General features: G+C 39.6%; 2 protein-coding genes across 4 annotated transcripts in view; both read right to left on the bottom strand.

The window, feature by feature from the left end:
• Positions 1-33: 33 nt before the first annotated feature.
• On the bottom strand, positions 34-17965 carry lbr (lamin B receptor). 2 transcript variants are annotated; one of them, XM_085134323.1, is made up of 14 exons: positions 17797-17962; positions 13132-13306; positions 12425-12634; positions 7928-8011; positions 6989-7175; positions 6592-6788; positions 6381-6435; positions 5953-6147; positions 5749-5852; positions 4746-4871; positions 4446-4614; positions 4261-4341; positions 3723-3845; positions 34-2724 (listed from the first exon to the last, which is right to left on the bottom strand). In XM_085134323.1, exons 2-14 carry the CDS (start codon positions 13300-13302, stop codon positions 2564-2566), a joined length of 1863 nt encoding a protein of 620 aa, XP_084990449.1. In that variant the 5' UTR covers positions 13303-13306; positions 17797-17962; the 3' UTR covers positions 34-2563. The 2 variants fall into 2 exon arrangements, with proteins under 2 accessions (XP_084990449.1, XP_084990448.1); XM_085134322.1 differs by lacking the exon at positions 7928-8011 and having other exon boundaries at positions 17797-17965.
• A 2577-nt stretch (positions 17966-20542) lies between these two features.
• Positions 20543-25302, bottom strand: part of enah (ENAH actin regulator) — a 104146-nt gene continuing 99386 nt past the window's right edge. For both annotated transcript variants that reach the window (XM_085134320.1, XM_085134321.1), the window contains one exon: positions 20543-25024. In XM_085134320.1, coding sequence (XP_084990446.1) covers positions 24987-25024 — 38 coding nt within the window. In that variant the 3' untranslated portion in view covers positions 20543-24986. The remainder of the gene's footprint in view (positions 25025-25302) is intronic.

Raw genomic sequence — 25302 nt, 5'->3', positions numbered from 1 at the left:
AATGAAGACTCACTGTTTGTTTTTTGGGGGGGGTTTGCCCTTTATCACCGTTCCTCTTCCCCGCTGTTTTTCTTTCCCTACCTCTTTCTTTCTCCCTTTTCTTTCCCTCAGTCATGTCTGTCCTGTGTGTAGCAAGTAAAAATAAAATAAAATAAACAATTAAAACAAAGGTGAATCAAATAGACCAATACGGCAAGGCTGGGATGGTCCATTTGGTAAAGTAAATCCGTTGGGCATCTTTCTTTGTCTTTAGACAATAATTGTGATGGCAAAAGAACCAAACAGGACAGGCAAAGAAAAAAAAAATGAAGGCTCACTTGGACAGATATCTAATGCAGAGCCCTAGGACATCAAATGTCTAATCCAAGCTGTATGTGACATCTCACCCAGCCATACAAACCTCCAGATGTGGAGCAATCTGGAGGTTGGAGATGTGGAGCAACCTGGCTGTAGCTCAGGTGGCAGAGCAGGTCAGCCACTAATCAGAAGGTCGGTGGTTCGATCCCAGGCTGCCTCCTGGCTGCATGCCAAATATCCTTGGGCAAGATATTTGCCTACTGGTGGTGGTCAGAGGGCCCGGTGGCGCCTGTGTCCGGCAGCCTCGCCTCTGTCAGTGCGCCCCAGGGCAGCTGTGGCTACAATGTAGCTTGCCATCACCAGTGTGTGAATGTGTGGATGACTGAATGTAGTGTAAAGCTTTGGGGTCCTTAAGGACAAAGCTATACAAATGCAGGCCATTTACCTTCCTGTCCAGTCTGTTCTGGGAGAGAGACACTCACTTATGTCTCATTAAAGCCAACACCAACATTTCTGTTAATATTGCAGATGCCCCATTTTCAAATGAAATAAACAAATACAGACAAGAAAAGGAAATACTGTAATTCTTTATTTCATGCCGCAACATTTGTCCAGTTGCTGTCACAGAACTGATAGGCAGCCTCCTGGACTAGTTAATATCCTTATTTATTGCTGTCATATATCAAAATACATCCAAAGTATTGCTCACCAGTCACAGTCAAAGCAAACAAGTTTTGTATTACCACAATGGGTCCTGGAGCAAAGAGAATGGTCAACGTCTCAAGGATCAGACTTAATTGTTTTCCCCTCTCTAATCAGGTGAAGAGTATATACACCTTTCTAAAACGCTTTAATCAATTCTGAATTTTGTCTAGAACCATGGCAGATCTAAGTGTGGAAACATCTACAGTGGTCAAAATTAAAAAGCAACATTAAATATCTAATGAGCAACATTACTGGCATTACTACTTTTACTTACTTTAATTAAAACATGATTAAAAAATATTTACATGGTATTCAGTCAGAACAGCATAAAAAAAAAAATGCTACCCAATGGAGTTATCTATTGCTACTTGTATTATCGCCTACAGTTGCACAGGCATAAAAATACTTAATTTGGATTTGAAAATGCACAGGTTACAAATGCTTACACAGTCGACTGCTCCTCATGTTGTCACAGTATAAACTTCACTAAGTGGTCACTGTCAGCTGACCTGGCAAGTTAAAGCTTGAAAAGATAAAAACACCAAATTGATGTGACACTGCAGAGAAATCATCACCCAGAACACAATGAGGCAAACATCTAGAAATAACTGTGGGAAATGTGGGGAGGTGAAAAACAAACAAAGTTCCATCACCTGTGATGTGGAGACTTGCCACATGTTCATATTAGAAAATTACATATTCACAAGTTTATGTCATGTAGCTGTGACATTACACTCATAATTACACACACTGCCTCCCAGAGAGCACCAAGGAGGAAGAAGTGGACAGTGAGTGAATTTGAGGTAGCAAAGCCAAATTTAAACACTTTGGAAGTGATCACGCAAAAAGAAAGAAAGAAAAAAAATGCTTTGACGCATTAGTGCATTTTTCTCAAAGCCTCTAATATCATTTTTACAATTTCAAATCAAAACTAGATCTCTCTATAAAAGTATTCACATCAAAATTAAGACAAAACTTTTCTGACTTTCTGACAACATCCCTGGTCCTGAGAAGAAACACGAGTCCTAGTTCCACTGTACAGCTTATCAGAGAGGGTAACATGTTTCCATCCCATCCTTCACAATATGCACAAGCCACAGAATTCCTAACAGGAAGCCATACTTACAAAATCATCTGTATTAGCCAAGCTGATGCTGTAAATTTTTTAGAATTGGGGCATGGTAACATGTACCAAAAACATAAGCATGTGGTGTGTTATTCTTTAAGTATAAAAACAAAATATGTATATACAAAAATATACATCCTAACAAGACATTCCAAGCAGAGGTGTTTCATTTTCCCCCTCATTTTGTAAACTTTTACGTATACATTTAAAAAACTTTTTTTTTATTATAAAAAAGGCAATTTTCAAAAAGTCCATAATATCATGATCATCAAAAATTCAGTCCTCCTTCAGTTCAGAATTAAGCAATCAAAGAAATAACAAAAGGTCAAATCGGTCAATCCATTCATATTTTGGGAGCCTTCACACAGCTGTTTATACTGGGTTTAAAACAAACAAAAAATTGTCCTCAGCTCTGAGTGTCAAGGGTCGATTTCCTCAGTAGACGCGGGGGATGATCCGGTAGCGGACAGTCCTGCAGTACTCGTCCCACGCCGAGCCGTACTTCCTCCTGCACTCGCTCATGTCACGTGAGTCTCGGTGTACGAGCAGGATGATGAAGTAGATCATGTAGTACCACGGCAGGAGGTGGCTGAAACCTGCAGTGACAAAACAAGGCCCACATCGCTTTAGCCTGACTGTACTCCAGAACATTTTTTTCCAAGTTAATCTCAGAAACATCAGAGAGACACTCAAGACAAATGGAAACATATACAGATTAACTACGACTTCCAGGGAAAAGTTCTAAAACATTTGGAGCAGAATTGAGTCTTTAAACCAGATTACACCATGGCAATGTGCAGTTTTTATGTCCCTGTGAGGATTCAAACTAGTACCAAACATCACATTGTGTTCACCAGAGGGCAAACCAACACAATGAGAGGCTGAACTACTTACATGGGTACATTAATTTCAACATGAGATTTTCCTTTTGCACACATCACAAAATGAACAACTGAAATAAATAATAAACACAGAATTTCAAAACTACTGAAAAGATATTTGATGCCATGAGTGGGTTCATGAAAAAAACAAAGAAGTCTTCTTCAAGAGAAAAAACACTGACAGAGCTACCAGATAAACAGGTAAAGCTTTGAACTCTGTGGTGCAGGAAGTAAAGATGGATGGCAGTGGAGCTGCTTTGTTTTCCCACTTAAAAATTATTAGTGGGATTGTTGCAAAACAAATATGTAATCAAATTTACTGACAGCCCACTATGTAAAGGAGCCGCAGTTTACCATTAGTTTACAGATCACCCCCACACAATGGTCGCCCCTCTCTGGGCTTGGTTCTGCAGGAGGTTTCTTCCTGTTAAAAGGGACTGCTTCCCTCCTATTGTAACAAAAGTGCTGGCTCACAGGGGGGCTGTCTGATTGTTGGCGTTTTCTGATTTATTGTTGTGTCTTTACCTTACAATATAAAGCACCTTAAGGCGACTTGTTTTGATTTGGTGCTATATAAAAATGACATGAACTTAAAAATAATCGGGTGCTTCTGTGCTGCTACAAACTCCTCTGCCTGTCCTGCTCTCGACTTGTTTTGTATTTAGCATCCTACATTCTTTATTACATTAACTGCAAATGCCAAGCAAACTCACCACAGGGTAGGGACCAGGCCAGAGCCATGATGAGGTCTCCCAAATAGTTAGGGTGGCGAACCACTCCCCACCAGCCAGAGACCAGCAGACTTTTCCCTGTAGCTGTAGGGATCGTTTTCAAATCTGGAGAGACAACAAGAATAAAAAGATGACTGAATAGTACCAACATTTACTGAGAAACATGCAATAACTCATTGGTGTTTAATTTCATTTTCTCTTTATGTAATGTTGATAATTAATATGTAGGCCATTCTAACACTGCATCAGATTGCTGTTTAGACTGATGAGTATTATAAACTGAATGAAAAAAAGGACTGGGTACCATGTGGGCAATAGAACCCCATCAGCCTTCAACAGCTGAGGGGTTAATTTAAAAAAAAAAAAAAAAAAACAGAATCAGAAAAATAATGTGTATTTAGTGGACTATTTCATCTTAGTACAGACAGTACAGACAATAAAGAATGTTCATCAGGAAAAGAAACATGAGCCTGTTGCATAACCGAGACTTAATTTGGGATAAGCTCACAGGAGAACTTACGGGACAGTTTAGGGTTGGATGGGTTTCTCCTGAAGGCATTCTTCTCAGAGTTGGATTTTCTGAAGATATAGAAGCCAATCACTGAAATACAGAGAGAAAGGACACATCAAACACCAGAATGACTCAGCAAAATATTAAAAACATATGAAGAGGGTGAGTGAATTCAGTTTCATGCTCTCCCTCACATTTGAGTGTGACGATGGCTATGACTGCTGGCAGGCTCAGGGCGTTGGGATGGAGGACCAGGTAATACGCTTGCAAGGTGTACGTTAAAGGAACCCACACCAGATCACCAAAAGCCAACATGAAGCCAAAACCATCATGCATCAAGTCCATGGTGGTCAGGATAGCCTCCTGGGAAACAAACACATTCATTCATCATTCATTTGGTCTGAACAACAGATAGACTGGCAAGTTTACAACCTGTGAACCTGACCAGTTACTTCGTGTAAAACTGGCATAGAAAAATACTCTGCTGAGCTTACCTCATTCCAGAGGCCGTCCACCACGTAGAGCAGCTGGAACAGGTTCACTAGGATCATGGCATATGATGGAGCATCAAGATTGTGCTTCTTCATCTCAGCCAACGCCATGGCAAAGTTGATCAAACACTGCATGCATAAAACACACAGAACTAAAATTATTAGGAAAGATTCCTGATCACCCGTAACGCAGAACTGCCATTTGTGGAGAACGCAAAAAATGTTAAAATGTGTGGGAAAACCTAATGCATCAAAGCAGCATACTTTAAACTATTGAGGTTTTGTAGACACATGACCACCAACCAAGTGACATTAACTTTGGCTGCCATTTTGGACATGTAACAACAAAGGATGACATGAATAAGGCCCTATTCACGCAGGTGTGACCAGTCAGGGATACCCCTGAGATACAATATTATACCAGTTTTCCTACCAACCAGTGGTTGCTACACATCCAATACGCCCAACAACTCTTGAGTCACTTGCAAAACCACAAAAGTCCACTGCTCTGTCTCTCCCTACCCATCTCACCTCATATCTCCATAAGTGTCATCAAGATTAACAATCTTTCCACTCCTTGTACTCTTTATAGCTGCCCTCACGTCCTCATTCACTAACTGTCGTTTATCGGTCTCTTATGTCTCATTTTCTTTATTCATGAACTCCTCAAAGGACTCATTCCATCTTCTTAACACACTTTACTTAGTCAGTAGTACATTTCTATCACTTTCCCTAACCTAAACTTAAAAAAATAAATAAATACATTTAAAAGATTCAAAGATATTCAGCTCAATATAGAAGGAACGTCTTTCTTCTTTAAATCAAATCTAAACTGATGGTCTAATTTAACCCTACAGCAGCAGACAGACACAAGGAACTCTTTTAGTTATATCAGATGACTTAAATTTAAAAGGTATTTCCCTGGATGGCCAGCAGAGAGCGCAATGTGTGCTTCAGACTAATTTTAAACAGATGAAGCAGAACTAATGAAACAAAGACAACCCACCCAGCCAATGAGTCCAGGGCGCATCTCACAGAAGAATTTCAGATCAAAGTTTTTGATGCGGGGATTAAGTTCACGTCCTTTGAAAAAGTCATAAACCACATTGCCTGGAGAAAAGACGGAAGCAAACTCAAGGTCAGCTGATTTACATAAACTGGCAAATTAAACAGATGAAGGGGCACAACAGAATGTACGCAAGCTTCTTACCTGAGTTTCCCCCCAGTGCCAGCTCTTCTGAGGCGGCATAGCGAGAGCGGACATACAGGTAGATGCTGAGCAGGACGGAGATGATGAAGGTGGCAGTCGCCAGCTGGAGGAAGTGGCTGTGGATGTAGGTAAGATCAGCACCCTGGTGCACTGCTACTGCCACCACTATAGCACTCACCATTATGGCAAAGAAACCTGGAAGTACACACAGAGGCTGAAAAAATATACTGAACACCACAACTAGAATAATAATAATAAATATCATGACACAAATAAATGACTATAGTTCTTTGCTATAAACAGTGTAGCACAAAAAAAAGGACAGAGACATTTATCGGTTCAGATGAAGCTACAGTTACAAATGAGTGATCGTCAGTGACGTGACTTAGTAGTATGTTCTTATTGGGAGTTGCTTCACACAGACTCACCATTGGTTCTGTACTTCAGCCTCACTCCAGACCTCAGTGGCATGCCCTCACTCAGCTAGAGAAAAAGAGACAAACACCGGCAGCACTTTAGTGGAGCGACTTGGAAAAAGACAGATTGAATTTGAAAGCCAAACATCAACTTAGGATGTGCATGACTATACCTCTCACAAATTTGTCTTTGTATTTAAAAATTTCAGATCTTCTCACTCACTTTTCCAACTGGCAGGATGTAAAGCAGTGCCTGAAATAAGATCCAGAGGATGACAAAGCAAAGAGCCTGGGCATCCCAGAAGGTGTCAAGTGGAGGCAGAGGAGGGGGAGCGTTGATCAGACTGGGGTCCGTTAGGTTGCCTTGAAGTATTACAAAGAGAACCCAGGCTGGCAAGAAGAGCAGCCAGAAGTACGCTCCTGTAGGCAATACAAGAAACAGCAGGAATATTAACAATATCAGTTTGGTCAGGTTCAGCTTTTCCTCGGCATCTCTACCACCATGCTCCAATAGATAGACACACAAAAAATTTACTGACTGATTACAAATACACCGAGTTCCGTACAAGCTCACAGCAGTGGGGCTGTGGCATGAAAATGCATTTTTCCTATCCTCCTACCTATCTTCCCTCCAAAGTCGAGTGGGACGGAGTGGATGGTGGACGGGGCTGCAGCCTCCTTAGCCTTTTTTTCTGGCTGATCTGGTTTGGCTTCAGCTGGTTTGGCATCTCCGTCAGCCTTCCTACGCCGTAGATTATAAGGGCCTTGGTTTTTCTCAGACTCTGCCTCCACCTTAGCTTCAGACTTCTGGAATAAGATTTTGGGTTATTTAGAATTGGACACAAGTCAACAATTCATATTAATACAACTCAAAAGCATAACAATTTCAGCCAATCAGTAGGATAATGCAATCCAAATATTTGCATCTCATACAGAGGAAATCGATAGAACAAGAAACAAAGTTACTAATATCGAAATATCACAACACAAAACTGCCTACACCTACAAGCCTACACTACTACCTACACTGACAAAATACATGAATGAAATAATTAGGAGATTAAGTGTCTTAGCCCAATAAAGATCATTGCCGTTTGCTGCTATGAAAAGAACATCTTTTTTCAGCAAAAAACAACAAATAAACTGTCAGAAATCTGCAGTAAATAAACATTAAAGTCAAAGAAGGAAAAGTTTTATATCTTAACTTAAATGCAGCACAGATTACTGCACACAGGACTTTAGACTGTCAGAAACAGGCACAGTAAAGAGGCAGCACATGCTAGTGCAACATGTGACTAGTTAAATGAAGTACAGTCTTGTGAGAGGAGCCCCCCTCAGTTAGAAAACATACATGGGCCCCCAACGTGCATGCATCATGACATTCCATCAGCTGCAACTTACCTCAGAGCCTTTTAGTTCTGTTTAAAACCTTTTCACTTGGAGTGGTCTGCACAAATGTTCATCTATGAGCCAATTATTTTGAGACACTTGAACCTTTTTAAATAAAAGTTTTGACACGTTTTTGGGTTTTTTTTTTTAAATTGCAAGACAAAACTCACCTCAATCACTTTGCTAGCAGTGTTATTCTCCTCTTTCTTTTCATGCTTATTGTTGCTACTGTTCTCTGCTGCCTTTGTCTGTTCCTGCTCAGCAAACAATGGAGGGTGATTGATGGAAATGACAGAGACAAAAACAAAAAAAATAAAAAAAACAATGTGAGGAACATACAGAGGGACTGTGATTGTGTTATGGTCAAACACCAGAATGAATGACTCACAATTTCCCCACAAGGACAAGGTACTGATGAATTAGGACATTTGATAATGGATTGGATCTTGCCAGAAACCTGTGGGCTATTTCACAGTTGATGGGACAACTTCTGTACTGCACACACTTTAAAATGTATTTTGGGTAGGGATGTTCCTGGCAACAAATCTACAGTTATCTAAATGAGGGGAAAAACCCAAACATTTGCATTAGTCCAGTCATCACGTTCCTTGTTAACCAAATCATGTGTGGCACCTGAATTTCCATTCTAGTATTTCACACCCTGGTGCATAATTTGGCCAAATCTGTAGGCACTATAATGGCTTTGAACCAGTAACTTGTGTTGTACATTAATAAACTAAGAATATGTTTATCTGTCTGGCATTAGCAATGGCAGCAATGTTTACATATCTAGTTTTGCACATCCTTTGTATGCACAAGAAGAATCCACAGTACACATTACAATCTCATGCTATGGCACACTAAGGAGCACTCTCCACAAAAAAGAAATATATAAATAAATAAATCACTACAAGTGAAATAATATACTCATGTGGCAAGGTGAAATAGCAGAACTTCATTAAGCACACAACCACTATCAACAAAAAAAATAAAAAATTTAAAAAATGAACCCATTGGTCCAGGACCTTATGAAAGATTACTATAATTGAAACAGAAAGCAATGTAGACAAGTGCTGCTCTGAGGGTGGAGAGGACTGTCATCTAGTTACAGTTCACCTTTATCGTTGCAAGCGTCCCATGAAGTACTTAGTGCGTCCTTAGCTTTCTGCTTCTTAATTCTTCAATTTCCAACTCCAAATATTATCTGGACACATTTCTTTCTCAAATATCTTTTATTAGGCGCAAGTATCATGGTTGTTACAAATTGATAGAGCGTATGCCCCTTTTCTCTCTAAGCTAACAAAACAGACAAATAAACAACAACAACAACAACAAAAAAAGACTCCCACTAAAGGCCCCAATCCCCCGACTGCCAGAAAAAAGGAAAGTTTATATTTTCCCAAGGTATGTAAGTAAAGGGTGCCAGATTAATTCAAAGTCTGTTACATTATCATTCATGGTATATCTTATTTTTTCAAGATGAAGAGTATTTGTAAGTTCTGTAAGCCACGTCTTTAATACAGGAGTCTCTTTGCCTTTCCAAAGCTGCAGGATCAGTTTCTTTGCAATAATCAATGCATATGACATAAACCTTTTTTGAGAGTGTTGTAAATTTTGTGTTTCTTTGGAGATCCCAAAGATAATTACTATCAGATTTGGCTCAATCTTACTCTTAAAAATATTAGACAAGTAGGTAAAAATGTCACACCAAAACCCCTGAAGCCTTGGACAAAGTGCAAAACAATGTAACAGATTTCCATAATGTATCATACATTTTTCACAGAGGGGGGAGCAGTCTGGGTACATTTTGTGAAGTCTTTCCCTTGAGTAGTGTAACCTGTGTATAATTTTGTACTGAATTAAACAGTGACGGGAATTAATAAAAGGCGTGTTTACTTTGTATGCATGGTTGTACAGTTTAGATAGATATGGAACAAGTTTAATCTTGAAGTGTTTGTAGAATTCATTCCCTAACCCATCTGGACCTGGACTCTTGTCATTTTTTAATAAATCAATAGATTTAATGATTTCTTCAGTTGTAATCTTGGCATTCAAAATATTGCGATTCGCCTGATCTAACACAGGAAGACCACACTTATCTAAAAAATCCTGCATATATTTAGGCCCTGCAGTTAGATGAGAGGTATAAAGAGATTCATAAAACTGTCTAAAGTTATCATTAATATCTTTATGTGATGTAACCAGGTTTCCATTACATGATCTAATTTTGTGAATCGTTCTGTCATTTTCTAACTTCTTTAGTTGTCTAGCTAACAACTTGTGTGGTTTATCCCCAAATTCAAAATACTTCTGTCTTACAAAAATGAACGCTCTATTGATATTGCTAGTTAATATCTGGTTTAGTTTGTATTTTAATGCACAAATAGTGTTGTACTTATCTAAAGAGGGAGCCTTTGCATTGTTAGCGTCCAAATCATGGATTATTTTTTCTAATTTTAACTGTTCTAGTTTATTATTTATATTCCTTGAAGCTTGATATGATATTATGGACCCCCTAATATAAGCTTTAAACATTTCCCATAATATGTCTGGTGAGGTCTCGGCATTATCGTTTATATCAAAGAATAAAGAGGTTTGAGAACTTATATACTGTTGAAATTTTAAATCGCTCAGTAGTTGTGGGTCGAATCTCCAATTCCTGTATGCTTTAGTGAGATTACTAAGTGCAAAGGAGCATGTGACAGGGCAATGATCAGAAATAATAATATTGTGGTAGGTTACATTACAAACTAGGGAGAGCATTTTTCCGTCCACCAAAAAATAGTCAATCCTTGAATAACTGTTATGTGCAGGAGAGTGGAAGGAATACTCTCTGCCTCATGGATTTAAAGTTCTCCACACATCACAGATATTCATATTGTTCATGTATGTTTTAATAAAGTTGCTACCTTTACACGGTGTAGTTCTTTTGGAGAGGGACTTATCTAAGTATGGATAAGTATAAGTATAAGTATAACACTAAGTTGAAATCACCTCCAATTACTAAATTACCATTAGGTATATCTGGAATTAAGCTGAAAACCGTTCTGTAGAACTCTGGATCATCATGGTTAGGCCCATAAATGTTCAGTAGGATAATCGGAGTAGCGTGCAGCTCCCCGGTCACTAATACATATCTACCATTCTTGTCAGCTATGGTGGAAGTATGCTTGAACGGGGTATCTTTCTTAATTAATATCGCTACCCCTCTAGTTTTAGCGGAAAATGTTGAATAATACACCTGTTTAATCCATCTACACCTAAGTTTATTGTGAGCCGCATTTTTCAGATGAGTTTCTTGTAAAAAAAATATATATATCCGCTTTAAGAGATTTCAAGTGTGATAACACTTTGCCTCTCTTAACAGGCTCATTTACACCTTTTTCGTCCAAAAACGAAAACAGCGGTTTGTAGCGGCGTGCTTCGTTAGGATCCGTAAACACCAGCTCCATTCCATTGTATGTCACCCTGAGTTTAGCGGGGTATAGAAGACCATATTTGACTCCGGGTTGGTCTCGAAGCAATCTGAACGCGAATATCTCCAAGCTTCAGATTCTTTCTGGTAGAAACTTTTCGAAGTATTTCTTCCATGGTGTGGTAGTAATGTATCCTCGCAATCAAGTGTCGTGGCGGGGCTTCGTCTTCTGGGGTCACTCACAGGGCTCTGTGTGCTCGGTCCAACAACGGAGTTTCATCCAGGTCCAATAGATCTCGTAACAGCTTTGCCACAAAATCTCTAACACGCTGACCATTTTCTCTGCCTTCAGGTACCCCGGCTATCCTTATATTGTTCCTCTTTGAGCGCCCTTCCAAGTCAATGCATTTTTCAGACAATTGTTCCACTTTGTTAGAAAGTTGTTTGACCTTTTCTTCTAATTTCACCACGGAGTTTGAAGTATTTGTCGCCGATTCTGATAAATCTTTCAGCTGGACATTATGGTTTTCCATTACGGTTCTCAAAGCTGAGATGGCCTCATCATTTTCAGCCCTCAGCGTTGCAATTTCCCCGCGTAGGGAATCTGGACACATTTCTGACTGATTACATCGTTTGATGGGTGTCAAGTTTTATGAAGGGTGACTTTGATAAGACTATGTCTGTCTAAGCAATCCATTGGCAAACGGCATTGCAGTGAAATGATTGATATAATGATGATAATAATAACAATAATACATTTTATTTATAGGCACCTTTCAAGACCTTCAAGGTCACCTTACTTTAATTTAAAATAATTAAAAACATAAGGTAAAGACAACAAAAAAACAACTATAAAAGCTAATTAAAGTAAAAACAGACTAAGACTGAGGCATGATGAAGTGTATGCAATTCTGAATAGATGGGTTTTAAGATGTGATTTAAAAGTAGAGAGAGGGAGTTTGTAGTCCAGAAATCTGGTGGATGTGTTCTAAAGTCTCACGGCAGAACAACTAAAGGCTCTGAGTCCCATGGTAGTCAGGTGAACAGGTGGAACAGATAGAAGGGACTATATAACACTGATTTGTCAGGTAACTAAAGAAGAGACTCTCTATATGTAGTATAATGTCTTCATTATAACAGTTGCCTGCATTTATACGCTTTCTGCTGGCATTCTTCAGCTTCTCCTTATCATGTTTTTGACAATCAATAATATACTATAATCAGACAATGACAAGGCAGCATAAGCACTTACCACAGGGCTGAGCCTCACTTCCACTGTATCCTTCAGTCTGGTATCTCTGCGAGAAGACTGTGTACTCTCTGTGATTGCTGTTGCAGCAACGGCTGCCGCTGTACGAGATGACGAACGACGTGTGGTCCTTGCCGGGGAGCGTGAACGGCTGCGACGGCGGCCTGGTGAGCGGGAGCGAGAACGGGAGCGGGTCTGGAAACCAGTGACGTTCTGAGGGAAAATAACAATCGGGGGGAGAAAAAAACTGAAAGGGGACTGCTATGCGTTTATCATTTAAAAAATGTTGCAAAGATTAAAAACTGAGGCTGAATTTTCACAGAGCATCATCTTACAGTTGAAATATATCCTGACCATACCCATGACAGTTCTACAACTTAACTATTAGTAGAATGCTATAGACATTACAGCTACAGTGATCCCTTTTACATGACTTAATAACTACATTCCAGTATCATCACTGATTAACAATCCAGTCTGTGTTTTCTCTTTTATCTTTCCTTTAGAACAAAATTATAACTAATTTGAAGCATTAGCGCTTCATGGTTCATGGTTTGAACCTACACCCACAGTGGTTAATGTGCAGATCTGACTTCAATGTTTTCTTGACTTCAAGAAAAAAGAAAAAAAACGAATTCCCAATAAAGCACTAAGTGAAACCGAGTGAAGAGTCAGCTGCAGTTCACAAGAGCACGTGACTCTGATCCTACCTTAATGTCTTGCTCCTTGAGCTCCAGCTCTGTACCATCTTTGTAGATGACAGTGTAGAGCTGGCTTTTGGAATCAAAGCCCAGCACCTTGACCTGATAGTATAGGCTGCTGCCGGGCCAGCGGCCCATCACAGTGTCCCCTTTCTGGTACTTCACACTAGGCATCTTCATTGACCTGACAAGGAGTTAATCAAAACAGAGCAAGAGTTCAGTACAGAAGGAAGTACAACAAGCAGGGGAGAAAGTGGCTGAAAGTGAAACAGAGAGGACAAGAGAGAGGAGCAAAGAGACTCGACCAGACTGACAGGAGATATCAGGAAAAGCAGAGCAGGACTAACTTGTTAAATAATAATCAATTTAAACCTGCCACTGGTATTTACAGTAAGGCTCAATCATTTGAGAAAAAAAGGCCTCGTCACTGCAGGTGGCCCCTTCTGTCTCCTTTCGTACCACTGAAGCCCAGCATGTGAAAGACAACGGAGCTTGAAAGACAACAATAGCAGCATCTCAACATCTCAGTGCTTTCACTTTCACTTGACAGCTTTGGCAGTAACTTTGAACTTTTGATAAAGTGCCACAGAGCAGCATCATGTTAGTGAGGTCCTGTTATGAAGCAGAATATTTTCACATAACCATCTTAACATTCCGAAGCCAAGAATGACAAGCCGATTTGCGTGATCCAACCAACAAATCAGACATTGTACATGACCGGTAAGCAACCTGTCATCCATCTACATGCAGTGTTTTTTGCTCCCTCTATGTTTATTTTTTATCCAAATTCTATAAACCACACTAAATGCTCAGCAGAAAAGCACACCTAAAATACAGCATTATTACTAGTTACTCAGCTGAAAAGAAGACTTTTAGATCATCACTGCACTTATCAGTCTTATATTTCTCATGACCAAATATCAAGCAGATGTGAGAATAATGATAACACTGTCACATGGAGGAAAAACAATGAAGAATGTGGATTTTATAACCTAGTAATAAAAAGTTCTTAAAATGTGCTCTTAAAATGAGAATACGAGCTCTTCCAGTGTAAAAAAAAAAACACAGCCTGTGGACACAGAGTGTAACCGGCTTTATCATCTTTCTGGACACTAGACCAGAATTTACAACATTAACAGGGTGATATATCCAATTATTCTTGTAACTAGCATTTAAAACCAGAAACCCAGCACTTAAGTGTCTAATGAAGTGACAGCAAACTTCCGTAAAACCACTGATTTCTCTCCCCCAGACAGAGTCACTGCCCCCTGCTGGATTTACAAAGAATCCAGGTTTGAGGCTTTTCTGCACCAGAAGCTTAGACCATCTTTTATATACAGCCTATGTTTGCAAAGTACTGCAGGAAATATAATTCATAATGTAACTGCACAGTGCAATTGTATTGAGAAAATATTTAAAGCAAACATGGAGAAGATGTTGCTTAGAGCCGTGAGTCTAAACAGGAACTTAATTAGAGGAGGAAAAATAAAATTCCACTATAACTACAACCTGACCAGAGATAACTAGCCTGCTGTGGCCACTCACCAAAGATTTATGCTTCAAAAGAATTAAGGCAAAACATATCTAACCTGAGGACATCATAATACAAGGCTACATCCACAGTTAAGGCTAAAACCCCAAACTACACAGGAATACAAAAAGTCCACTCTGTCATCACTTCTGATTTTTTTTGTTTTGTTTTTTTGGCAGATGTGTGAAACCATCTTGGCAGAACAGGGGTGGTGCAGCAGCTTTCTGAGGTCATCCTCATATACAGAGGTTAAATGCCTTTTTTGGCAACCAACTGTCAAGCTTGTTTCCTGTGAAAGTTATTCCTCGGCTACATAATGCAACCCTATCCTATAAAGAGATGAGAAGTGATGAACTGTACTGTAAATTTAAATGATGATCAAAGTCAATTTCTGTCTTTTTTATTTCTATTTGAATTTAAGTTGTGTCTCTATTTATCCACCCAGAACGGCAAAATCCAACAGGAGTGCTCATCACTGGACACAAAGAGGAGGGCCAGGCAAAGTCAGCATTATAGAACATCAGTGACCTGGGAGGCTCAGTGTCTAGAAAACCAACACACTACTGCAGAATTGCTGACAAGTCTGTCCCTGCGAGGTTTATCCAGAGCTGTCTGTCCCAGTGAGTTGCTCCATTCAAGTCACAGCAACAGGCAAGGAATTTTACACAAACTGTCTCTGTATTCATGAGTGAATTTACTGCTTTTGACCTGAACATGTATTCACTGGTTTACCTTTGCTGATAACCTCTTTGGGCAGCAAATTATCAGAATGCAGTTTAACTCTGTGACTTCTAATATTTAAAAACTTATTTTATGGAAATAAAATGTTTTAAATTGTTTATTTTCCTTTGGTAGAAGTCAAGATATTTTACAATTGCAAATAAATAAATAAAAACTTTTTTTTTTAAATCCTGGTTTCCCTTTCTCATTAACCATTTGCTTGATAATAGTTTAGTACTGAAATGTTGAAAATTGCATATATTTCTACAACAGAATAATGGATCAGTACTTTAATAACCACATGAAAGGAATGCCAGACTTTACAGCATTCAAGAAGAGTTTTGGTTTCAAGCTTTAATCCCGATCTGTTCTGATAATAGTTATAATACCCCAATGACAGCCAATGTCAGCAGTGACGCTAATTAAAATTCCATACTCCAGTAAATGGCAGGTAGGATGTGCTTTGAGTTATTTTTGTTTTGTTTTTTTAACTTTACACAACATTTACTGAGATGTGACTGTCTCTATTGGTATATTATTGTATTGTTCTGAATGTCCTAGATCTTACAATCTGAAACTAAAAAGTGAAACTAATAAAAACTGAATTAAAACCTTTGTAAATATTACAAATTAAATTGAAACAAGTACATTCACCAGGAATCTATCTGAAAGCAAAAAGTCAAACTATAGTGAAACAAAAATTAAAATATAAAACATAATAACTCTTTGAAAGTTGTACTTTCTACCATCAAACGTCAGAAATTAAGCAAGGTGTACATGAAAGACTTTTTCTTCAACTTGACAATCAATCTCTTGCCTTTATAATCACACAGTAACTCCACTAACTTACAAAGGCTCCAACTGTCCAATCATCACCGTTATAACAAAAAAGGCAGGAAAAGTGATAAATTTCCACTGCTAACTGGTCGAATCTTGGAAAAACACAAAAACCCACAGCATCTGCGCAAACACCCCATCTCACAACACGACACACCCAAAGTATGTCCCAATGCTGCTTTCCTGGCTCGTGCAGGCTTCCATATGGGATACGTGGTGTCCCCTGACTGAGGAGTGTTCCCCCTCAGATCCCCCCTTTGGGCTGATGAATGGATATAGCTATAACGTGGGTGGGGTTTAAAATAGAAGACAGGCAGCCACCCCTCAGCTTTGTGTTGAAAACTGCCCCACCTGGTACGCAGTCCATTTGAAATGTAACATGCGAGTCAAGTTGTAAACTCACACCAAAAAGTTAGATAAGTCATCTAAAAGGACAAAGGGTATGTACTCGAGCATCTCTGGAGTAGGACAAACCGAACCGTTTTATTTTGGTCCACATAAAAGGAAAGGCAGATAACCCACAGCAGCACAAACTTCCCTCGGACTATTAAGGCGCCATCAAATGTCAGGTTACTGCAGTGTTTTGACATACTGTAGTTCACACAGTCCTACACTGGTAAAAAGAATACTGAGTATAAACCGTATCACGACCGAACTCATGTGGCTTCAAATGTTAAAAAAGGCGCACTTTTGTATGCATTTTTCCTTATCCTTTTTCACTGCGTTCAAATATATGCATTATACAATTATATACATATGTGTATGTGAGATATGACATACATGTGAATAACTGGAAGTTCTTGTCAAAGCGGCGCTTTTACTGATCGCTTTAACTGCAGTTTTTGCGCTTGGGCTAGTGGGGTAAGCGACACTTTTCACGTACAATCGGATAACAAAATGGTTATTGCCAAAGTGCAGGAGCTGTTTCTTTAACGAAATACGCTAGCTTAGTTAGCTTCGAGATAGCGCGGATGCAACTACAAGCGACAGAAAAGGAAAGGAGGGAAAACGTCATGCATTCAAATACTGTTGGCGAAGAAAGCAAAAGCACCCGCCATAGAAAAAATACGTGGGCACGCATGAATAAGTTCGGCAAAGCTAAACTCGCTGACGATAACGCAACAAACCGTTTTAAAAAGGACACACAGGCAGCTGAAATTACGACTGAGTTAAACGTTCACGTTACGATCGCTTAAAGACTGTTTCACTAGCGGGCACCGTCTAATTTCTGAACTGCCTATTGTTAATCTGCTTGTTGGCGAATAGCCCGAACAGAGGTGGGTAGTTACACTCGCAGTTCCGCTTACCAAAACCGACAAACTCTAATAAAAACTTGACCTATCGAAGAGCAAGGTTACCACCACACGTTAAAACAAATTCGTCCAACTAATTTTTTTTGTTGTCGTTTTTTTCCACTTCAACCAACAGAAACAAGATAACCTTTCAGAAATTAGCCAAAGCCTACAACGCCGTTATACGACCAGCTTGAGTTAGCTTCGGCTAAGCCCCAGTTTCCCAACAAAGAGAAACGTAAAGAGTAGTTGCTCTTTGCATTGCCAACACATGCAATTGGAAGACGGACTTACCTTAATATTGTGCGAATAATTCCAGTAAGTACGACTGCTAAAATATCCCGATCACGACGACGAATTAATAAATCAAGCTTAATATTTTTAAAAACGAACTTTGCTAACGTTTGACGTAGAACTCGTTCTCCCTCCCTCTTCGGGCAAAACCCACCAGTGACTTCGAAGGCGCGAAGGTTTTCGATTGGTTAGTCCAGCGTTCATTTCAAACGACTCTGCAATTTCATTGGCTATCGGTGGATTTTAACTGTGTTGGGATTGGCTTTGAGAGAGTCACGACTACTTTGTTTACCGGTATCAAATTACTGTCAGACAAAACAGCGGTATTGACAACAATATCCCAAATTAAACTGTGTATGTATAATAGGAATACTTTTTGCTTCATAAACGCGAACATTCTGGAGGGCATAATGAAAATTATTATTATGACACTAACAATGTTGGAATAAAAATAGTAATAATATAAACGTATTTTTCAAACTGTTAATACTTAACAGTTGCTATTTTTGTTTGTACAGCCTACTTTAACTGATTGCAGTAACAAAAAAAATGCGGTAAAAGTGAATGGGAATCATTCACTTAATTCTCACTTTGCCTTGTCCAGGCAAAGGCTCTGCAGACACATGCTTTCACATAAGTCACCTGTGTGACATTGATTTTAATGCAGTTTATCACGATGCATTACAAAATCTCTGCATTTAAATTTACACGAAAATTGCATCACTATTTAGCAGTGTTAACAGTTTTCTGTCATCAACTTCTTTTTTGCTGTAATGATGCAGCAACAGGAAATCCTTAAATCTGTGAGTCATAATGCATTTGCTTTCTCATCATAAAGATACCAATTAATTTTAGTACCCCTTCAAAAAGGTTTGGGCCTGTCTCCAATGGAAAATGACTAGGATTATAATAAGTAAGGTTTATTTAAGTCAAGCATAAGCAAAAAGTCATGCTTATCAAATGTGTAGTCACTCACTAAAGACCTATTTTAACATGGGGAATAAACCCCCTGATAGGTCTTACTGAACCAGCTGAAAAAACTGGAGTGAAAACTATTTTTATTTTTCATTTTTATTTTTAAAACAGCCTGTCCAGTTTAAAGTGAATTTCTTGCACCTGTTTGAATATCTGCCAGATTAAAAAGAGTTGATTACAGTATGCTGGACTGAGTATTTCACTGTTGTATGTATGTGTGCTGAGGAAGATTGCCCCAAACAATGGTAGTGAAGTGAAGCAGAAATGGCGTCTGACAGCAGAAGAGCATGACTTATTTGCATGGGGGAACCTGACAGTTGACACATTATTGGCACCTGCCGCTCAAAGCTAAAGCTCATTAAGACAATAAGAGGAAGAGGGCTTGATTTTGAAAATTCAAACTCGCCAATCGAGTCACAGCATCGGTGTTGTCTCATCTTCCTCGTTCTCATCTCTGCAGCTCGGGGTGTTTTCCTGTCTTAGTGCAGCTTTCGCCACAGCACGGCTCCTCTGTGGCTGCAAGTCAAAGCAAACCTCAAATGAACTGCAGATGCACTGGCACAGAGCTCTGTACGCTCCACCCACAGGAAGCATGGCTGTGTATGTTGTAAGGTGAAGCTGCACAGGAACCAATAAAAGAGGTTTATTCTCTAAACCAGGACTCATGGTGTAACCCAGAAAATGTATGAAGTTATTAAACTCACAACAAATACCATAATCAAGATGAACTCTGATAACTAGAAGCCTCTGCAAGTAACTAACAACAATCCCAAAAACGTGATTTTGCACTTAAAAAACGTTGCAAGATGTGGCTCCTTCACATCTTTTTAAAGAGTTTCATTGTAAACATTTTCCTTTGACACGAGAAAAACCACAACTTGCAGTGTTAGGTTAAACTTTTAGTCTTGAGATTCCTGTGGCCATCCTTTCACGCAGCAGCAGTTTGACTGAGCTCACAGATGTCAGTGGCACTACAAGCAAGAAAATGTGCACAACATGCAAGCTTTTGATAAATGAGCTAATTTTTAGTTAGTTTCCCCTCTTCCTGTTCACATCTGCTCAGTGTGCACGTGAGATGACGTGGAGCAGTCCGACATTAAATCACTTGACAGGCTGTGAAATGGCGTGCAGCAACAGATCTGGGAGGAGAAAAAGTCCTACAAGGAGATCGAATGCTGATTTCTGACCAAGTAGTTGGAATCTGCTCATTTCCACTTCCATGTTTCCATTGTTGAACTGCATTAAGATTAGTTTTGTATAAGTTGTTGTTTTATCATAAACTGGGCTTTGGTACTTTATTCCTCTCGAGCCATTTCAGCCAAAGTCTTTGTAGAATAAGAAGCATTTATTGGGGCGATTATTCTAAAATTTATTTCAAGTAACTTTTATTTCAGTGCATGTACAGGATCACGAGGCCAAATGATAAAAACTGCTTTCAAAGGTGTGCTGACTCAGGGCACCCTCATTAAGTCCGTTTCGGATTGTTTGGTGGGACACATTCACAGTGTCCTGCTGAAGGTCATTTTGTAGCTGTGGCAGTGCTCACCCTGTTCCTCCATGCAAAAAGGAGCAGATACCAGTCCTGGTATCATGGGTTATAATGATAATTTGCCAGGGAGTCTCTGGCATCACCAGCAGTTTATACTGACCATTATGGAAAAGTAATCTTGACTTGAAGTTGACCCATTAGAGCATTAACTTAAATGTTCCCATTAAATAGTGAAAATAGGCCCAAATAGTTGAAATCAGTGATCATTTAAAAAGAAACCAGTTCTAGTATTGTATTGCAATTTTTATTTCATTTGCTCAAACAAAAACAATATGTTAGCATGTAAGAAAAGACTAGACATGAGAACAGTATGGTACATTTCAGATGATAAAAGAATACGTCTGGAAACCCCTCTACAAAACTTACTTCAGCCAGTCATCTCTGCCATTATTCCCGCAAATTCACAACTTCCATTCCCTCAGCTGGATTTACAAAGTGTTTCCATCATTGAGCAGACCTCACAGCCAAAACCAAAACGTTTTTTTCCCAATCAGAGATTTCCAAGCATGTAAAGAAAGCTAAGCTGCTGATCACAAAGAGTTTCTGTGACATTTAAAATGGCATGAGGGAACACAGAACACTGCAGCCAGACTCATTGGGACTTTCAAACAGGGCTTCAGGTTTACAAAAAACTAAATCACACACACTGAAGATCATCTTTGAACCCTCGTAGGCCTTGTGTATCAAAGTTTGATTGTACTTCTGAGCTGTAAGAGAAGCAGCTTCACAGCTGCATGGAAAGAAGTCATGAGTTATGTTGAAAGCAAACAGAAAAACACTTGGTGCAAAGATGTTTTCTTGGAGGGAACAGTACCAAAGTGATTGAAACTCTCCCTTTAAAATCAACTTAACCATGATGAACAAAGAAAGAAACTGCAGATGATCATAATGACAGTCCCATAGATATTATTACTAGTCAACTTTAAATCTTTGACATATTAAATGCAACTTCGGAACAAGGCACAAACTACACAGCTCCACAAAAGAGAAACTTTTCTTGATCAAAACATTTCCACTTCCATTGTGACATGTTTCTGCTTTTGACAAAATCATTAAAACCTAAAATAAAAAGGCGACTTTTCTGAGATTGATCATGTTTAGCAGGAGACCGTCAGGGTTAAAATCCTTTGGTGAGAGAGCCACAATGTTGGTGACAGAGGCTCTGAGCGACAGCTGTCACGGTGGATTGCTTTGTATGTGTGGGCTTTTTTGTCTTAAAGTGCAATCGATGCTGTGTAAACACTCTTGGTGAATGAGTTGATGAAACAGCCTTTTTTTAAGTGGATTAACCTAAACTGTCTCCAAAAAAAAACATTCCTCCATGGATCACACCATGTCCACACATGAACTGAAACTGCTTTCATATTGTGTTCACAGTATTTTCGAACCAATCTCAAACTGATGACTGTAACTGAAGAGGAAAATGACATTTCTCAATGTGTGATGCCTGATCTTATGTAGCAAAGCTATAACATCAAAGCCCTTAAACAGTTGTGTAGAATGAGATCCACCAGAGGCGCCAACAGCCACTGAAAGACATGATTATCAAGCCATCTGTTGGGTTAAGTAGTATAAAAACTGTGGTGATAACAACAACAACAAATTAGCCAGTTAACCCAAAGATTCTTCTAAAGGGGGCATGGCCACATATTTTACACACAGTTTATAGACGTACCATTAGAATTTTGACGATGGTGTAATGGTTTCTTTGGTCTGGTAGGAATTTCAAAATTCTTCCTCATGAATTCATAATCAGGTCCTCATGGTCATCTCAGCCTGCACTACAAAGCAAATCTGGCATTACAATGTTGGAAGTGTGCTCTTTAGATTCATCATGCAGGTAGCTGGTTCATCAAAACTTAAGGCTTCACTCGCACTTAATTTTTCAAGTGCCAGCTAATGACATCACCTGCGAGGCAATGAAACCGTCATGAAAAAAAAGAGTTGCTTGTGCAATCTGCATATTTGCAAAGTTGCACACAGATAGCTAGCTTAGTTAAGCTGCGTTAGCCTGCCTTGTGAGTGAATAGTTGTTGTCAATATGACAGTAGTGTCTGCAAAGATATGCCCTCAAAGGACACGAACAGCCACTGTCTGGCACTAAAGCAACCTCTCCACATACGAATACTGCCTCACTGAGGCTAATGGAGTTAGCAGTTAGCATTATCCAAGTTAGCCGCCTGTCACCAACTTCTACAGAAATGATCAATTGCTTCACTTTGATCCCAAACAGCATGTTTCACTGGTCTGCTGCTCTTTTGGGATATTTATATCATTTTGCTTGCTACCAGCAGCACTGAAACATGTGCACAATATGGCTGGCAGGTGCTAACAAGTTTTAGCAGCCCTCTCAACAGCACACAACTAGCAAAGAATCACCAAGCCAGATGAGCACTTGATGTTACCCCTATTCAAAGTGAAAAACGGGTGAGAATGTTGGAAATGTAACAGGTGCCCAAGGGAGCTAGTATTAGCTGTCACTAACTTTTAAGTAAAATAGTGATTACTCAGTGCAATTATCAGCTTTTCCATTTGATGTTAAATTACAGGCTGAACAAGCTTGTTTGCTCAGGCGTTTTTAGAATGTAATCGAAACATTGCAAGCAACACACTGCATCCAAGATTGTGTAGGCAACACAAAATGTCACAAGTGAGAGTTGGAGTCCAGAGAGACAAAACCTGAAATGTGTGTGGGATTGCTGCCTAGGAGTGACCTGTGGAGATGGTATGCTGCTGCTTTTTAAGATCCCAGTCTGATGCTTGCAATATACACTAAAGACGCTCACATTAAAACGTCATCCCCTCTTGAATGCTTAAATCGGCTCCTGCAGAGCACACTGTGGCTGTTAGCTAGCCAAGAAACTCAATTACGTTTTGGAAATGGCCACTCTTCAGGATCTCATTCAGACAACAAGAGTACAGAACCATACCACAGACTTTAATCCATTGCCTCAACCTGTTGTGTTGTATCTTGAAGCTTTGTTGGGACATCAGTCTCTCAGCTGCAAACATCTCTCTCTTATACTGATTGTACTTTAAGCACTGAAGTTAAAGACATGCTGAAAGTGACAGTTCTCCTATCTTATATCATAGCATGATAGGGGTAAATACAGTTTGTCATTTTAAGGATTTGACAGCAGAGGGAGAAAAAGGCAAAGAAAAAAAATGACACAGTAAGCACTGGTGAAAGAATGAATGGCACATTCATGTCCTTGCATGGACACAATCTCTTAGATTTTTGGGTTGTCCGGTGCACCTTTTGAAAAAAAGTTTAATTTTATAAATGTTTTAAAATGAAAACAGAACATCCCCCCTTCAGAAAAAATCCAACAAAAAACAAAACTAATAATAAAGTTCATCTCCAATGTGGCTACAGATACAGTATCCTAGGATTTATAGAAGAAATATTCTGAGTGTGCTGTGATATAGAAATGAATTCCATGAAATTATGTCTTACAGTGTTGCGCTGTTATTCAATCACATCGGCCCCCCCGCAAGAAAAAAGAAAGAAAAAAAAAAAAAAGGAGACACTGAAATGTTTGGTGGTGTTTAGGAGCAGGGCTGTAAAAAGAGATGCTACACTTATTGCTTGTATTAAAACTTGTGACGGGTAATGCAAATTCGTGGCAGACCTGTGACCTTCGCCATACTAAGAAAACAAACATGCTAAAACAAAAAAACCCCACAACAGACTGAGAAGGATGGATGATAAAGACTCGTTAAATCAAGGGAAAGGGAACGCCTATCTATACGTCTGGTCGAGGCGCATGGCGGGTGAATCAGCACTTCTGTTCAACAGGTAATGTTTGGTAGAGAGCTACAGGCAGCTACACCCCTCAGTGTCTCATCCACCTGCCGCTTGACGACAGAAAAATGACAAAAACGCTCGCTTTGGGAGGGAAACGACGCCTCTGATGATGACTTCACAGATGAAGAGACGGGCCAGGGAGCATCCTGTATAAAGACTGGATTATTGAGCTACTCATATGGCCGTAGATCCACACTGAAACAGACGTTGGTGGAGAGATTTTATTTGTTTTGTCTAACTTTTTCTCTCTTTTGTATATGTTCAGGTTAAAATAGTATTTGAGGAAGACAAGCTTTACAGTGTCCTGCAGTGTTAGCCTCCACCAGAGACTGTCAGTCCTTCATACGCAAACACATGCTACCCCTATGGCATTATGGGAGAAAAGTTTCCATCTTTCGGCTCTCTGCACACTCTTGATAAAACTTTTGATAGTGAGCAACTTGTGGTTAATACAGTATCACAGAAGAGTTCACTATTGGATTTATTTTCTTCTTATAGGAGGACAAACAGAGAGGAGCCATCTTTGCATAAAGACTTTCGCTCCTCTGTCCTCCAGGATGCCCTCAGCAGGAAGGCGAGGGGAGAGAGGGGGTTGTGAGATGGGGCAGTGGGAATACGAGGCTTTGCAGAATGGATTCTGTGAGTCACAGCTATCAAAGGCTACAAATCTCCTACCACCACCAGCCTGTCTGACACTGCTCCGCACCAGATAATGTCCTCTCTGTGTGGTAAAATGATTTTTGTCGTAATCGCCACCGTTTTTTGTTGTTTCCCGTTGTTATATTGTCATGTCTTTAAGTTGACCATGGTTGTCTGTCGGTTCTTGTGGGTGTTTCTGAACGGGGAAGTCCAATTCCTCTATGCTGTGCTGGACCTACCCAGCTCCTCCCGGATTGCTGAAACACAGAACAAAGACACGGCCACATTCTTAACGTGGATCACAATAAACAAAGCCAACAACTGCAGTTCCTGTAACACTCACTCAAGGCTGGCTTCAAGGGTGAGTCAGTTTCCCCATGTTAAAATACCCAACTTTGGGTGAATCTTTGTAGAAGTGAAAGAATTGGAGCAAAGAGTTATGAACCACCACACTTCTCCAGCATGTTTGTGCTGTTGGCACCTATTATAGCAATGCCAATAGAATTTAAAAAGTATGAGCTCCTTTGAAGGTACA

Source organism: Neolamprologus multifasciatus, chromosome 15 (genome assembly GCF_963576455.1).
Source record: "Neolamprologus multifasciatus chromosome 15, fNeoMul1.2, whole genome shotgun sequence".
Classification (NCBI taxonomy): domain Eukaryota; kingdom Metazoa; phylum Chordata; class Actinopteri; order Cichliformes; family Cichlidae; genus Neolamprologus; species Neolamprologus multifasciatus.
This window is presented reverse-complemented; position numbering and strand designations above follow the sequence as displayed.

Excerpts from the sequence above, each read along its gene's own strand:
- lbr (XM_085134323.1), bottom strand. The coding sequence starts at position 13,302 with ATGAAGATGCCTAGTGTGAAGTACCAGAAAGGGGACACTGTGATGGGC. Across the intron at positions 5,853-5,952 it reads GGCACTGGGGGGAAACTCAG|GCAATGTGGTTTATGACTTT; the intron begins GTAAGAAGCTTG and ends TCTTTTCTCCAG. Across the intron at positions 3,846-4,260 it reads ATCCAACCCTAAACTGTCCC|ATTTGAAAACGATCCCTACA; the intron begins GTAAGTTCTCCT and ends TTGTCTCTCCAG.